Genomic DNA, 15,639 nt, shown 5'->3' with positions numbered 1-15,639 from the left:
CAGAGCAAAGTGCAGAACATGGTGTTCCAAGTTTTACAGTCATCTAGTCAAAGTCCTGTGCTTACAAAGTCACAGACTGTAATTCAATCAGATCTGCTCAACAGTTTTGAGGATGGAAAATGGTGGCCACAGTCAGAGGAATTTTCAACCGTAAAATGGCTGAGTTCTAGAAGTAGACTGGGACTAGAGCTGCAGTCTTTAAATAAGTACAAAGAGAAAAGGAGTACTTTGAAGAAAAACTTGGTATAACAATAAATCAGTGCTGGATTTCTTACCAACTAGTTGTAATTCAACCCAAGCACCAAGCATTTTCCGAGGGCATTAACTGTGTCATCCAGTACCTGCAGTATATCAAATCTTTCTATGTCACAACCTGTTATCTTCTCAAGAATAGCCAGAAGACCCATCCTTAAATCACTGCCCATAATTTCCTAGATAAACTATGTAATTCCTCCAGAATTACAGAATGTTCAAAGATGGCAAAGTATTGGTTTTTGTCCCGCCCACAACCCACCTCATGGAAATTGTCCTCGGTGATGCCGCTGTCTTCAATGTGAAGAATGCTGTTGAGCGTCTGCACGTAGAGCAGGTCCACCTCCTCCAGGTCCTCCAGCAGCAGGGGGATGCAGCACAGCTGCTTCCACACCAGCGGGGCCAGGTGCAGGTCCAGGGGCTTCTTGGTGCGGATTGCCACGCCCATCAGGATTCCCAGGAACTTGAACTGGAGCAGATGCTCGTCCAGGCAGGCTGACGGGTTCAGCAGGAACCTGGGGAGAGAAAGGACATGAGCTGATTCCTTCATATATAAAAGGCAATTGACTACACTTTTTAGTTTTGAGTTTTTATGTGGAAGTCAATTCTACACCTTGTATTTTCTGTTTCACTGGACCAACCAAAATGCAGTCTTTCTCAACGGTCATGTGTCAAAGGGGTTTAGGTAATTTCCTTCAGTGTTTTAGGCCTTTGGTGGATTTTTGCTCCTCACCTGTCTCTGTTGTAGCCCACCTCTGCTGTGGAGTTTGGGGAGGGGATAAGGAGGTCCACCACACCAGTCTCCAGCTCCTACACACACACACACACACACACACACACACACACACACACACACACACACACACACACACACACACAGGGGAAAGGAAAATACACACACACATACGTCAGCTCACAGGACATCCTATACACAGCTGAATAATATTAACAAACGTATCAAACACAGGCATCAAAATCACTGCCCGAAAAAACATAAAGTGAGTCTATACCAGTTCTAATCAGTGAAGTATTTCTCCCATTTTTCTTTTTCAAACCCACCACACTGTTTACGCCGGAAAGCATAGTTGGGTGGGTTAGATCAGTGAGCGTTACCTGGCACATCTCAGTGATGGTGTCGTCAAAGACGCCCCCGGCATCATCAGCCCCCTCTCCCACCAGCTTCACCTTCCAGGCCCGCGAAGGCAGCCGCAAGTCAGAAGCGTTCAGCTTCACCACCTGCCGGGCGATCTGCACAAAGATGGGCTTGCACTTGCGCCCTCTGGAGATAGAGAGAGAGCGGGAGAAGGAAGGGCAAACACACAAATCGGTCGGTGTCACAATCGTGAGGTTACTGCTGTTAAGATTTGAACAAATGAATCACTCAGACAAATGCAGAATTCGATTTACTCCTTGGAAAAGCTTTGAAATGTCATTTCTATGTATTTGTGTCAATGTTTATGCACACACACATTTAGTTTTGTCAGATGCTTGGCCACTCTACATGGACACATGGGGAGCTACTGACCGTGTGGAGATCCTCTTGACAGTGATCTGAGGCCCGTAGTTCTTGCCCTGGACCATGGTCTTTCCTATGGAGCGGACCATGGGCAGGGTGTAAACCCTGGGGGCCAGCAGGGGCCTCAGTTGGCCCTGGACGATCCCCCACGTACCAGCATTGTAGTGAGAGGTGCAGCTCTGGAACCCAAATGGTACTCAGGTAAGAAGAGTTCAAAGAGTGCATCTTGGTGAGTATGTGTCCTTGGGAGATCTGTGACTCGTGTGCGTGTGTTGGTGAATGCACTGCAATGTTGGCACGAGATGTGTAACTGAGGTGTGTTTGTGTATTTAATGTTCGTAAGGGAGGCGTGACTGATGTATAAAGTATGGTGTGTGTACAGTATGCTGTATTTACAGTATGGTGTGTGTGTGCGTACAGTATGGTGTGTGTGTGTGTGTGTGCATACAGTATGGTGTGTGTACAGGTGGTGTGTGTACAGTGTGGTGTGTGTACAGTATGGTGTGTGTGTGTGTGTGCATACAGTATGGTGTGTGTACAGGTGGTGTGTGTACAGTGTGGTGTGTGTACAGTATGGTGTGTGTGTGTGTGTGTACAGTACCTGGTTGTTGGGGCTGAGGTTGAGCAGTCTCCAGGAGGAGTACATGAGGTCAGAGAAGTGGTAGAGCAGTCTGAGCCTGGCCCTCACTGCCTCCATGCTGACCTCCTTCAGACAGCTGTACTGGGGGGGCACAGACACAGGCAGGCCCAGCTGCAGGGGCACTGAGGAGCCTGTGGGACACACACATGAGGAGGACGATGTCACACGGACCATTTTAACGAGGAAAAAAAGCCTCTGGGCCATTTCTCTTACATCAAGTTTCCTTTCCTTTGGTTCAGCAACAACTAAGATATCCTATTTCACAACAAGCTACGTGTTTCTCTATTTACTGTAGCATTCACTTAAGTCAGTGTATGGAAACAAGACACCTATTATATAGCAGCTCACTTTCATACGGAACACAGTACAATAGACACACAGTGTGTGTTTATAGTTGGCGCAGGGAATGGGTTAAGCGTGTGCATACTGTACGATACTGTATATAGTGTGTGCATACTGTACGATACTGTATATAGCGTGTGCATACTGTACGATACTGTATATAGCGTGTGCATACTGTACGATACTGTATATAGTGTGTGCATACTGTACCATACTGTATATAGTGTGCTTGTCTGCGAACTTCCTTAAGTACTGTATGTGAGCATGCGTGTGTACAGTGAACGTGTGGGTTTGTGTACATTTATGGGCATATAGCTGAGGGACAGTGTAGTGTGTGGAATACAATATGTGTATATACTACTGAGAGGGAGCGAGAGAGAGAGAGCAAGAGAAAGAGAGAATGAGTATTTCAGTGTGTGAGTGTGTGTATGTACATACATGGGCATGCATATGTGTGAGCATGTGTTTATGTTTACATGTTTATACAGTATGAGTATCTTTATATGTGCATGTATATTTGTGTGTGTGTGTGTTTGTACTGTATATTGGTGCATGTATGTCTGAGTATGTGTATGTGTGTGAGTGTGTCAGTGTGAGTGTGTGAATGTGTGTGTGTGTGTGTCTGTGTGAGTGTGTGTGTGTGTGTGTGAGTGTCACCTGGAGCCCTGGGGGGAACTGACGGAGCGGTCCAGGCTGCGCTGTGGCAGCGGCCAGCAGAGATCTGGTGGATGTTCTTGCCCTGCAGGGCACTTGCCAGGGTAGGCTCCCTCACATGGTTGGTGTGACCAAGACCCAACTGGAACACACACACACCAAAGTATAATACAGTTCTGTTACCACACATTAGCCATCAGTGCAGAAGATATAGTATGGTATGGCCATTTATTCTCAATACATTTATACTGTAGTTGTGTATCTGGCTGTGTGTGTGTGGTTGTTACCTGTCCCTCTGAGTTGCTGCCCCAGGTGTAGACGTCTCCTGTGGAGGAGAGCACCAGTGTGTGTTCGGCGCCAACGGCGATGTCCTCGATGAAGACCCCCGACAGAGCCGCCACCTGCTGGGGGCGATTGTGGTTCCGCGCCCACCCCTCGGGCAAGCCAATCAGACGGTCTTAAAATAGAAAAAAAATAAGCTATGACTGATATAACATATTTGGGCGGTAATAACGCTAGATTCATTTGGGAATGAAATACATTTTTAAATTGTTTTATTATTTCCGAGACTACTGGAAAGTTCAGAAGTATAAAATTATTTAAAAGATGTATACATGTCATTTAAACTGCAGATTTAGTTAAATCGTCTAGTAAAATACCTTGGCCGAATGTAAACACATTTCCATCTTTGGTAAGGGCTACAGAGAACTGGGTTCCACAGGCCACTTTTCTGATGCCGATTCCACAGAGGACATCCACTTTCTGTGACACACACACACACAAACAGAGAGAGAAAGTTCAAATACAAGCCTTGCTATGACTGCACCTCAGCAGCTGTAGAGTTGTAGAACGTTTTTAGGGAAAATAAGGTCCAGAGGTCTCAGTCAGCGGTACATACCTGAGGTGAGGACTTGGCTGTAGAATTCCCCAGACCCAGTTTTCCGTAATCCCCGTCTCCGAAGGCCCACACCATCATGCCATCTGCAGAGACTGCTAAGGTGTGATTTAGGCCGCACGCCACCTGTGATGAGAAGACATAGTTCACCAAGTTGAACCAATATGACTTACGGGTAGATCTGTAATTCAGTAAAGATAAGTGTTTGCCAGGCTTTATTAAGTGGTAACAATGAATATGTACCTTCAATTATATAATGTTTTTTATTTCAATGGATTTCAAAGCTTAAGTGGTATGTGTGACAGTGAGCAGTGAATTCCTTGACCACAGAGGCATGGTGTATAGGCCCGGGCGACAGGCTGTGTTTCTCTCTGTACCTGTCCAACCTGGTAGCCCTCCAGGGCTGTCACCTTCTCTGGGAGCTTCTTGTTGGAGGTGTTGCCCAGACCCAACCTGCCGTAGTCTCCGTTGCCGAAAGAGAACAGCTTTCCGTCTGCAGTAACTACAGCCGAGTGTTTGAACCCACAGGACATCTGGGAGAAAGACAAAGAGACAATGTGGTTGTAGGTTTGAATGTGGATGGTAGTTATGTGTTAATTTAATGTCATATAATGTATATCTTCTGTCATATTATAGCACTTACTTAGTATTATCTTTGAATATGTTGTCATGTATGTATATCTATATCTTCTGTATGTATCTATAAGGAGGTGAAACTCTGCTTACCTGGACGACCTCCTCCCCCTGCAGGGCCTCTATCTGTCTGGGTCGGCGTTGGCGGTCGCTGTTTCCGTGGCCTAGCTTGCCGTAGTCTCCATCGCCCCAGCTGAACACCTCGCCGCTCTCAGTCAGGGCCATGGAGTGGCCGTCACTGCCACATGACGTCACCAGCTGTGTCACAACGAAGCCTGAGAAGAAAAGGAGCGACGCAAGTGGGTGAAAAGACAGACAGGGGATGACGATCCTCAAATGGAGATACAGTGTAGCGTCTATAACCAACCAGCTATTATTTATCATAGGAGAACAAATGACTGGTGGGAATCAATAATCCAGGCTAAGTTTTTATACCATCCCATCCATTCTATCTTATTTCAAATGTTTGGAAAACCTATCATCTTTATCTGCTGCCGCTAGTATCAAAGTCCATTCCTCAGCAGTCCAGTACCTTGCAGGGCTGAGATGACAGTGAGCACGTGCAGGTCGTCTGAGTTGCCCTGCCCTAGGCGGCCGTAGCTGCCCTCTCCACAGGCCAACACTGTCCCATTGGCCTGGATGACAAAGGTGCAGTTCTGACCACACACCACCTTGGAAGAAGATGGGGGGGGGGGGGGGGGGGTAGTGTTTGGAGGTGGGGAGGGATATAGAAAAAGGGAGGGAAACATTTTCACAAAGCTACACAATCGTCATACCCTGACCAGATCTGTAAATTGGGAACAAAAGCCATACCATAGCAGGGATATCAATGTATTCCCACATGCTGGTGTGTGTGTGTGTGTGTGTGTGTACCTGTTGTGCCTGAGAGAAAGATGGAGCCGTGGTTGGCACCAAGATGTTTCTGCCTGCCTCTGCCAGCTGGCCGTGGCGCCCAGCTCCCCACAGAAACACGTCACACTTTCCTCCCAAGTGCCAGTCCTGGTTGCCATGCAACACACAAACAAACAAACACATAAACAAGAGGTCAACAATTACATTGTCTCCCTCCCTGTCAAGGAGTGGGCTACAGCCATTACATGAGCTGAAAACACCGTTGCATAGGAAGAAAATTCCATTCCAAAATCAATTCAAAAGAATATATATAAAAAAAAAAAAAACTGTCAAATAAAATGTTATACAGTGAGTCCTTTTTAGCTCACCTCTGGTCTGAATGTGGCCCAAGACATGATCTGCTCATCCAAACCAGATACCCATTTACTGTTATCCTGTGGAGAGAGGACAATAAAATGACCATACATAAAGTATCACAGAGACACACCATTCCCCCAGTGTGCACCCCACCAAGCACAATTAGAGATGGATAACATAAGGGGGGACTAGGAAGGGTTTAGATTGGCAGCAACACTCACCATGAGCAGGGCCATCTCCTCTTTGGGCACGGGCTCCAGGTCAGGCACGGCAAAGGAGTCGGGGAAGGTGGCGCCGCGTGCAAGCGCCTCCGCTGCCTTCACCGTGGTGGAGAAGCAGTCCAGCCACGCCCACTCAGTGGAGCTCCAGTTAGCAGCGGAGGAAGTGCCAGGCTCGGGGGGGCAGCGGCGCAGGTGGGGGGGCACGGGGGCTCGGCACAGGAGCTGGTCCAGGTGGAGCCCCACGGCCAGTGAGGCCAGGCACTGCATATAGGGGCTGTGGACCAGCTGCTCCCCACACACCACATGGGGCTAGGGGGGACAGAGACAGAGAGAGAGAGAGAGGGGGAGGGAGAGACAGAGACAGAGACAGAGAGAGAGAGAGAGAGAGAGAGAGAGAAGAGAGAGAGAGAGAGAGAGGGGGGGGGGGGGCAGAGAGAAAAATAAATTAGATTTAGAAGTGGGCATTGGTCCCAGGTATGGCAGCAGTGTCACACAACTACAAACTGGTGAGAAAGAAAAGTTATTTCTCCTGTAAAATAGAGAAAATAGAAAATTTGTGCATCATGTTGTATACAGGAATTGAGAATAAGCCATTTAATCTAGTTACAAAAAAATAAGTAACCCCTACCTTCTCATAGGTGTACTGTTCCTGAAGCATAATTGGAAGACCTTCCAGAAAGGCCCTCATGCAGGGCGCCATGTTTAATCCCACAACCCCCTGCTTCTTGAGGGAGGTCCGACAGGTGGCCAGCACATGGTTGGAAGAAACGAAGTCTGTGGAGCAGTTTACCACCAGCACATCCTGACAAAGAGGAAGAAGAATGACTCTTTGTAAAAGCTATGGCGTTTAAAAGATTGTAAATGCTCTTTATGTTTAAATTGAATAGACATGCGAAAGGTCAGAGGAAGTCATTTTCAGTGCGTATAAGGTTAGTTAGTGAGCTGGCTCACCTTTGACCTGTTGGAGCAGATGGCGACGCCCACATCTGGGATCCAGACCATGTTCTGGATGGCTCCGGAACCGGCTACTATTGTCTGGAGCACTGAGCCATCCTGTGTCCCACACACACACACAGACAGATGTAAACATTCACAGTCATTGACGTGACTGAGAATGTATTTAGTTGCACTGTAAACAGGATCAGAAGCACTCTCAAAAAGTAGTTTTATGTTTATTGAGACTAGGTAAAAAAAATCTGATTATATTTCCTTGTTTTCACACATCCAGCAATCTGTATAAATGTTGTAAAAAAGTACATGTAAAAAGTGTTGCAGCTCTAGGTGTGTCTCCACCTGGTGTGTGTGCAGCAAACGTGTGTGTGATTATTGTATACATTATGCTATAAATGTGTGTGCGGAAAGTGTGCGTGTAATCACCCGTAGCGACCAGATGTTCATGAGGCCGCCCACCCCTCCAGACGCCAGCGCCAGACCGTCGGGGCTGAAGGCCAGGGTCCTGACCGGGGTGATGTGACCTTTCAGCTGGAACACACACACCACGCCCTCTGAGCCCCTGGACCGCCTGGAGCACTGCTGTGGGGAGGAACACACAGACAGGGGGGCGTGGAGAAGACGTCTGCGCTTTAGGAATTGTTGATGACGGTACAGAACCAATGTTGCTTTTCAAGGGGATCAGGGCTTGAGGAAAGGAAACTGGCAGTTGGTGCTCCCAACCCATGTCCTGGCAAACACTGAAGTATGTGTGCATGAATGGGTGAGGGGTGCGTTCTGCTTCAGTACCTTGAGTTTGGCTTTCGGTTCGTTCTCCCAACATCCTTCAGAGCCGGAAGAGGAGAATTCTGGGAAGCTGGAGGCGTCTTGAGGTACAGTCCAGACTGAGACTAGACCGTTCTGGCAACATCTGAAACCCACACAAACATATAATTTAATACATTTTAACTTCTTTTTAAAGAATAAAGAATTCAGTGAAGCAAAATTCTGAAGGTTGGCTACTTGGCTTATAGAATATCACCCTTTCAGGAAAACCACAGAGTTCAGATTGTTACAAAATCGACAAAGGCACTAAATGAAACAAGATCGAGGACAGAGCTTTTCTATGGAATTCTATCTTGTCTGGCTTAAGAGTTGAACTGGAGTCAGCATTACCGTATGTCAGTGCTGGCAAAAGACTGACCTTGCTCTATAAACTGGGTGTTAAGAGTGGAGTAAACAACGCAAAGTTCAAACTTTCTGTAATTTCACGTCACACTTTCCCTAAACTTCAATCAAAAATGTTAATTCAGATATCTTGGGAATATCTCGTCCATAATCAACTCTAGCGATAAGTATTTGCTCAAAATAATGTTGGCAGCTAGTAAAAAATGCATTACAAAAAGGTGGCTTAACAAAGAACCCCCGACAAGAGGGGAGTGGATTGGAATTGTAAAAGAAATGTATCACATGGAAAGGCTGACTTTCTCCTTAAACCTATGTATGGACAAATTCACAAATAGATGGAGAAAATGGTCAACTCATTTTAAAATTGTTTAGATAATATGGTACTGATAGGTATACAAGTAGAAAATTGTGTGTGAATTCATGAAGATGTATATGTATGCAATGCATGTAAGTATATCCACCTGTCTAATACAGATAAAAACATAGGTCTGCTGCCCTTTGTATGCCTGCGGAATATAGTGCCCCCTTTCAACGAGCATCAAGAATTTCTGTGTACAACTGGACAATGGACTTTCACTTCGGACCTTTTTCTAGAAATGCCCCCGTGATACTCATTGTCGGGCCAAATGTCGGGCCCTATTTCTTAACATGGACCCTAGGAAAAGTGGTTATATATTAAGGACTTGATCGAAACACCTACACTGGTTAGTACCCCCCCTCCCCCCAAGCTAGTTATTTGATAATAATGTGACTCTATGACCTTTTTTCAACCCATTTTATTGCTGTGCTTTTTGCTTGTTTTTTGTTACATGTTTGTTTTCATAAAAATGCAAAATAAATAAAAATAAAGTAAAAAAAAAAAAAAAATGTTAATTCAGGCACACATACTAGTCTTCTAAACTCCCCTTTTTATTTTCTTCGGTTTCACCATATATTTAATGTTTTCGGTCGAATGAGGCGTTCTTTTATCAAACTGTCATGACGTGTCTTGACATGGCAAAACAGAACACAATACACAGTGAATAGTGGTGAACTGTTTGAAAGCTGCACAAGAGTGAAGTGGATTGTGGTGGGTGTACGTACGTGGCCAACATGCTGCAGGGTTTGGGGCCGTGGCCAGGGAGGCTGCACCAGGCCAGGCCGTTGACCAGCGCAGGGTGGGGGAGGCTCTGCAGACAGCGCCACCCAGACCCAGACCCAGACCCGGTGCCCGAGCTCTGACTGGCCCACAGCTTCACAGTCTCCTCTTTGGCACAGGTCAGCAGCAGCTGCCCACTAGGGTCCCACTTCATACTGGTGATGGACTCCTGGAATATATGAGGTAATGGCTTTTAGGGCTTTGATTGGTTGGCCTTTTGGCAGGAAGTTGAAAGTATAGCGTTCAACAGACATTGTGGAAATCAGTGACTATTAGGGTCATGGATAGGAAGGAGTTTGACCTTGATAAAAATGATGGTGATTAAAACAATAAATCATTGGGTCACTAGGTTTACCTTATGTGCATCAATAACCATAAAAGCTCCTTTTTCCAGAGGCTCTTTGGTTCCAACGAGCAGCTTCCCATCAGCATAGCCCACAGCAAAGGGCTTGTCCTCACTGGACCAGGCTATATGCATCACAGCCACTGGAGAAGAAGAGAAACATGTTCAAGCACGTGTACCAAGTTCACGCATGTACCCTTACTGCTAGGACTTATGGGTCAGGGGAAAAGAGGGCACACGTGCGCACACATATAGAACGTACCCACCCTCTCTTATGCACACGGAATGACACACATATCGCCCTACACACACACACACACACACGCTGCTATTTATACACACGCACAACACAGCCACTCACCATCCTTCCTGTAGCAGTGCTCCAGCTCAGTGCGGTGCATCTTGGAGGAATCCAACACCTCGATGAGGCCCAGGGAGCCGTCCATGCGGCCCACCAGCAGCAGGTCTCTGGGCTCGCCGCTCCACAGGGACACGGCCTCGCCCTCCGGCCACGCCAGGGCCGACACCCAGTGGGGCTGCACGTCCAGCAGGCCCTTCCCCCCTGTGACAGAGGACGAAACCAAGAGACCCAAAGTCAAAAAGGGACTTTTATTCTTTAGCTCTGAAGAGTTGGCGCTTTGCAAAAGGGTATTGTTTCATAAACACGTGCTGTGGTAGAGCTTGAAACGTGCTTGATGAAAGTATATGATCATAAAAATCCAACAGGAATTGTATTGTTGTCTTGCACACAGGAGGCTATTGAACATGTCCAAGGACAGATGGTGTTGGCTGCAGGGCGTTTGGATGCTGGGTATGATTGGGACGTTTGCCCAGCCCTGAAGCTCATGAATTTTTAATGCATGATATGAAATCTTAATACCTTTCCATTCACATAAGACCTCACACTGCTAAAAATCTGATGCCAGTTAGTTTAGTAAAAATAGAGGGTATGGTATTTGCGCAGTTAGAAGTAAAAAAAGTTTCTCAATCCACTCAATATGGTCTTGGCATTAGGCGTCCAATGCCAAACCGCCAGTATAATGCCTTCATGTGAGAGCGAGGGGGGACCATTTGGTCCTGATATGGTTTTGAAAGCCTCACCGTTGACTTGCCAGATGTTGACCATCTTCTCCACGGCAGCAGCGAGATATTGTCCGGTGACACTCCAGGCCACAGGAGAGAGACTGGGGTCGCCAGGAGAGCCCAGGTTAGCCATGCCCTCCTCAGAGGAACTCTCGCTAGTGACAGAAAAACAGAAAATAAACGGAAAGGAAGAGACGACATCCACACAGCACATTCCCAGAGGACAGATCCAGTAACGTGGGGTGAGAGACAAAACAACCTTGAAGAGACATAACTTCCAGTACAATAGGACAGAGCACCCACACCCACGGCAGAGACATCAACAAAACTCTCTGGAAGTTTACATTTATGTAATGCTGATGACGTAGTGATCTTTGATCTAATCTATGATGATGTGTGTGGGTGAAAAGGAGAGGGGTTGATGGGAAAACAGACAGGCTGTGGTGTAACATGTAGTCATGTGTGTAGGAGCCCTAAGAAGAGGGCCCTCAGGCCACATGAGAGCTTACGTTTTATTGAAGATGCAGGTCTGCTGAAGGGTGTACTGGTTTTTGGTCACATTCCACATTCTGACTGTTCCATCATTTCCACTTGTGGCCAACAGGCCTTTTTTACTGCACCAACTGCACGTGATAACCTGATATTTAAAAAAAATCCCAAAAGCATATATTTATAAAACATAGCTGCTGAACACATGCAACTTCTGAAGTTCAGATCCTATCTGAAGGTTTTCTTTAGACCCTCCCACCTGGGGGTTAGCCAGCTGTGTATGAACACACTGTCAGTGCTCATGAGTCTGAAGGACACTCGACAATGCTATATCCCAGGAGTGAGGCCAGACTCATTGTAGCATTAACAGATGGACAGTTGCTCCGGAGGCAACCTTTCATTCATGAAAAGAGTGTGTTCCAGATTATGAATGAAAAGATAGAATCTTCACAGGAAGCAGGAGGCAAAAGGTCAAGGATGGGTGAGTCTACTCAACTGTCAGGTTATGTTCAAGGGGGGTGCTACAGAAAGAGTTGGATAACCTTGAGACGGATAGAAAACACTTCTTTCTTCAAGGTACCCTAGCTACCCTGCCCCAACAGCAACTACCTACTACTATGCTGTACTTGTACCCCATCAGTAGATACATTATAGACTTGTTTTGAATATATATATAGACCTATACAAAAAAACAACATCACTTACACTTTATTAACAATCATGGTGGCTCTGGAGAAGCCATTTTAGACGTTTGTAAAAGACAGTTACTCCTCCGAATGCCCCACCTCCCCCCACTCACCCTGCTCTGGTGGGCCTCCAGCTTCACCATGGAGCACTTGCGCAGGTCCCCCGCCATGTCGGCGAAGGTCTGTGGGCGGCTCTGGTTGTCGCGGTCGTGTGCGGCCAGTGTTCGGACCAGCTGCTGAGCTGCCCACTGGCGGTGCTGTGAGGAGAGCCTGGAGGACAGGCAGCAGGCCGCCAGGGCGTTGGCCAGCTCCAGAGCTCCTACAGCGGAGGGGTTATAGGAAGGATGGGCATACAAATGCGCAATTAGACCTGTTTGAGCGAAAACAAGGTGACAAGGATGCCCGGTGAGAGAGAGAGAAAAAAAAACGAGGGGGAAAGAGACAGAAAAATAAATCATAGCCAAAGCATAAAACGGCAAAGGCAACAATGGGAGTGTCGATACAGAGATGAGGCGGCAAGTCATGTTTTGATTAGAAGAATTGATGTCCCAATCTTGGAGTACATAAAATGACCAGAAAATGACACAGACTATCATGATGTGAGCCACCATCTTTACTACAAACCTCTTTTCTCAATGTCTGCCTTGTCATGGTTTGGTCTCAGTCTCGCCCCTTTGTCAGCCAGGAGGGCCACTAATGCTTGGGTGACCACAAAGTTAGGTGAGGTCACAAGCTTGTTCTCCTCTGCCACCCCCCGCAGGAAGCTGGGAAGGAACTTTCTTTGGATGGGGTCATCCACTGTGGTCAGGTTCATCCCTGTGGCAGCAGCGATCAGGTTCTAAACACGAATGAACACAAATACGGTTCATTTATAGGTAACAGAAAGACTTGCCTCCTTTGGTCCAATGAATTTAATTTGATTTATGGAAGTTTCGTTTACAAAATATATACAGAAAAGTCGAACCAAAAGTTTTTCTACTGATGGCGTTTCGATAATGTTACCTGAGTGCAGAGCTGAACCAGCAGCTTGGCAGCGTGGGGGCTGTTGGAGGCCAAGCAGCCCACAGCTGTGCTGAGGTAAGCCAGGCAGGAAATGGGCTTGCTGGCCTTGGTGGCCCCTCGCGGGCGCTCCAGCCCCCCGCCACCCGACGTGGGGCTGGTGGAGAGACCGGCTCTGCCCGCCGCAGCCAGGCACATGAGTCTGACCAGGGTCCTGATGTCTGTCAGGCCCAGAGACTCCAGACCGGCTGCTAGGCTGCAGCTGGAACCACTGAGACACACAGAGACACACTTCTAAATCAACGCATGCACAGATTCCTATAATTACACCCACTTCACTGTTTCATCAGTAAATGCGAGGGAGATTTCACTCCCATAACAGCTGCACGTTGAACCCCCACATTCACCTCCCCCTGACTGTGACTAACGCCTCTTGAACAGTAAACTTCGGTGAACAGAAATCAAGGAATCAGTATATCAAACAGTTCGTTTGATACAGTGTTTGGTGCCGACGTGGTTTGTTCTGTGGCACATCAGTGTTTTCTTGTACCTGACGGAGAGGAGGGAGAGGGCTCTCATGACCATGGTCCTGGCCAGGAGCACCTGTGCTGCAGACGTCACCCTCCTCAGGGCCATGACGCGGTCGTGGGGGTTCTGCAGGGCGGCCGCCTGCTCGCCCAGGGTCACCCGACCCGACGAGGCCTTTTCCACTGAGCCGTGATATCCTGCACGCACATTCAAATACACGCTTGAATAAACACACACCTGCTGATCCACTCCTTAGAAGGAACGGTACACAATGACAACAGGAATTGCCCCTCCTCCCTACCTATCTGCAGCAATGTCTCCTCCATGCTGTTGGTGGCCGTCACCATGGCGACCGAGGCTCCGAGGGGGTCGCTGTCGGGGAACTGCACGGCCTCGGGGACCACCCTGCGCTCGCTGAGGCCCAGTGGGCCAGCCAGGAGCTCAAACTCCTCCTCCCCGGTCAGCTTCTCATCCTCATCCACGTCCAGCATGTCCCAGTCCTCTGCACGCACACACACACACCCACACGTTGTTACACACACACACACACACGTGGTGGCATGTACTGGTGCTTCATCTTTGTTTGCTTACCCTCGTAAACGCTATCTTGCTTTCCTAGCAGGTCTGGAGCTTGCCCTTTATATCTGAATAGATAACCCCAAAAAAAGTCATGAAATAAATGGCATCTGTTATGAACAGCTGATTAACATTTTAGGTCCCCATTCGTTCAAGGAATGTTTGAATCCAGTCAGTTTCAGAAAGGAGAGCTTCTCCTCACCTCTCCATGACAGGGACTTTGGCCTTGCTCTTGACAGCCAGGTATTTTTCTCGGCAGCTGCCACACAGCAGATAGTACGGGTTGCCGCTGCCACACTCGCCGCCGAACCAGCCGTCCACGTACGAGCCGTTGCTGCGGTAACCCTGGCGGTTGGCGCTGCGCCCACAGCCAGGGTGGGTCTTCTTCATGTGCTGGTTGAAGTTGGCCACGCTGGCCTCGCACAGCTCACACGCCACCACCTCGTCACGCTCCTCCGTCTCACACACGTGCTGGGTGAGGGAGGGGCAACCGGGTACACACACATTCGAGGAGAGACACACACATCCAGACAAGACACAGTGTTAGTACAGTAGAGTGGATAACATAGTCAATTTGAGGAGGAAGTTGAGAGAATGTGTGATGGTGTAAATGGCGTTGTGTTAACCAGTGAGTTGTTGACACATCCCAACATGTTGACTATCTGGTTCAAGGTTCCAAACCCCCATTGAAATTCCAATCCATTCATTCAATTCTGATCACGTGCAAACATGAAGCACTTAGAGGCATTCCACATCATTCTCGAATTAGTGTTTTTGAGTGAGTGAGTGCATTCGTATGTTCCCCGAGAATTACTTTCTCCATCGCCTTTATTGGATCAAGTACAGTGTACGCTTGGTCCAAATTAGCAGTAAGTTAGTGGCAAGACAGTGAATCAAAGGGGAGGGGTTAAGCGGTAGAAAAGCGCCCCTCGCTGCGCTCCAACACACCCATGTTGGCCAGTCCAATACCTCCGGGATCCACATTCCCAGAATGTCGGTGTCGCTGGCCAGGTCCTGGCCGAACATGGCCTCCATGGTCTCCTCATCCAGGTCCATCTCCAGCTCCTCGTCCAGGTTGAAGTCGTACAGGGCCCCTGGGTCCTGCTGCTGCTGCAGCCCTGAGCCCTCCCGCCGAGACTGGCTCCTGTGGGCCTGCACTGAACGGTACAGACCGGCTGGGAGAGAGGAGACAGAGAGAGGACACCGAGAGAGGAAGAAGGAGATGGTGAGGAGGGAGATGGTGAGGAGGGAAAGATTGTTAGACCAGCCAAGGTTTCCGGGTGTGGTGGATGAGTTCTTGAGTGAGTGAGTGAGTGA

The 15,639-nt window shown here is 47.9% G+C and overlaps 1 protein-coding gene across 5 annotated transcripts in view; it reads right to left on the bottom strand.

The window, feature by feature from the left end:
• Nucleotides 1-15,639, bottom strand: part of herc1 (HECT and RLD domain containing E3 ubiquitin protein ligase family member 1) — a 46,738-nt gene that overhangs the window by 2,646 nt on the left and 28,453 nt on the right. For 2 of the 5 annotated variants that reach the window (XM_084682287.1, XM_084682291.1), the window contains exons 45-76: nt 15,271-15,497; nt 14,525-14,793; nt 14,338-14,390; nt 14,048-14,248; nt 13,769-13,943; nt 13,222-13,489; nt 12,844-13,057; nt 12,333-12,589; nt 11,554-11,681; nt 11,063-11,199; nt 10,323-10,523; nt 9,974-10,104; nt 9,564-9,787; nt 8,103-8,223; nt 7,740-7,895; nt 7,314-7,415; nt 6,991-7,164; nt 6,363-6,671; nt 6,153-6,218; nt 5,806-5,931; nt 5,465-5,603; nt 5,026-5,207; nt 4,677-4,832; nt 4,303-4,425; nt 4,064-4,166; nt 3,692-3,861; nt 3,408-3,546; nt 2,370-2,539; nt 1,778-1,947; nt 1,366-1,531; nt 986-1,062; nt 515-767 (exon numbers count right to left, since the gene is read on the bottom strand). In XM_084682287.1, coding sequence (XP_084538413.1) covers nt 515-767; nt 986-1,062; nt 1,366-1,531; nt 1,778-1,947; nt 2,370-2,539; nt 3,408-3,546; nt 3,692-3,861; nt 4,064-4,166; nt 4,303-4,425; nt 4,677-4,832; nt 5,026-5,207; nt 5,465-5,603; nt 5,806-5,931; nt 6,153-6,218; nt 6,363-6,671; nt 6,991-7,164; nt 7,314-7,415; nt 7,740-7,895; nt 8,103-8,223; nt 9,564-9,787; nt 9,974-10,104; nt 10,323-10,523; nt 11,063-11,199; nt 11,554-11,681; nt 12,333-12,589; nt 12,844-13,057; nt 13,222-13,489; nt 13,769-13,943; nt 14,048-14,248; nt 14,338-14,390; nt 14,525-14,793; nt 15,271-15,497 — 5,387 coding nt within the window. The remainder of the gene's footprint in view (nt 1-514; nt 768-985; nt 1,063-1,365; nt 1,532-1,777; nt 1,948-2,369; nt 2,540-3,407; nt 3,547-3,691; nt 3,862-4,063; nt 4,167-4,302; nt 4,426-4,676; nt 4,833-5,025; nt 5,208-5,464; nt 5,604-5,805; nt 5,932-6,152; nt 6,219-6,362; nt 6,672-6,990; nt 7,165-7,313; nt 7,416-7,739; nt 7,896-8,102; nt 8,224-9,563; nt 9,788-9,973; nt 10,105-10,322; nt 10,524-11,062; nt 11,200-11,553; nt 11,682-12,332; nt 12,590-12,843; nt 13,058-13,221; nt 13,490-13,768; nt 13,944-14,047; nt 14,249-14,337; nt 14,391-14,524; nt 14,794-15,270; nt 15,498-15,639) is intronic. The other 3 variants (XM_084682289.1, XM_084682288.1, XM_084682290.1) reach the window with 3 other exon arrangements.

Source organism: Hypomesus nipponensis, chromosome 19 (genome assembly GCF_054491055.1).
Source record: "Hypomesus nipponensis isolate SF chromosome 19, ASM5449105v1, whole genome shotgun sequence".
Lineage (NCBI taxonomy): Eukaryota > Metazoa > Chordata > Actinopteri > Osmeriformes > Osmeridae > Hypomesus > Hypomesus nipponensis.
Note: the sequence above shows the minus strand (reverse complement) of the source record. Positions and strands in the feature narration are given on the sequence as shown.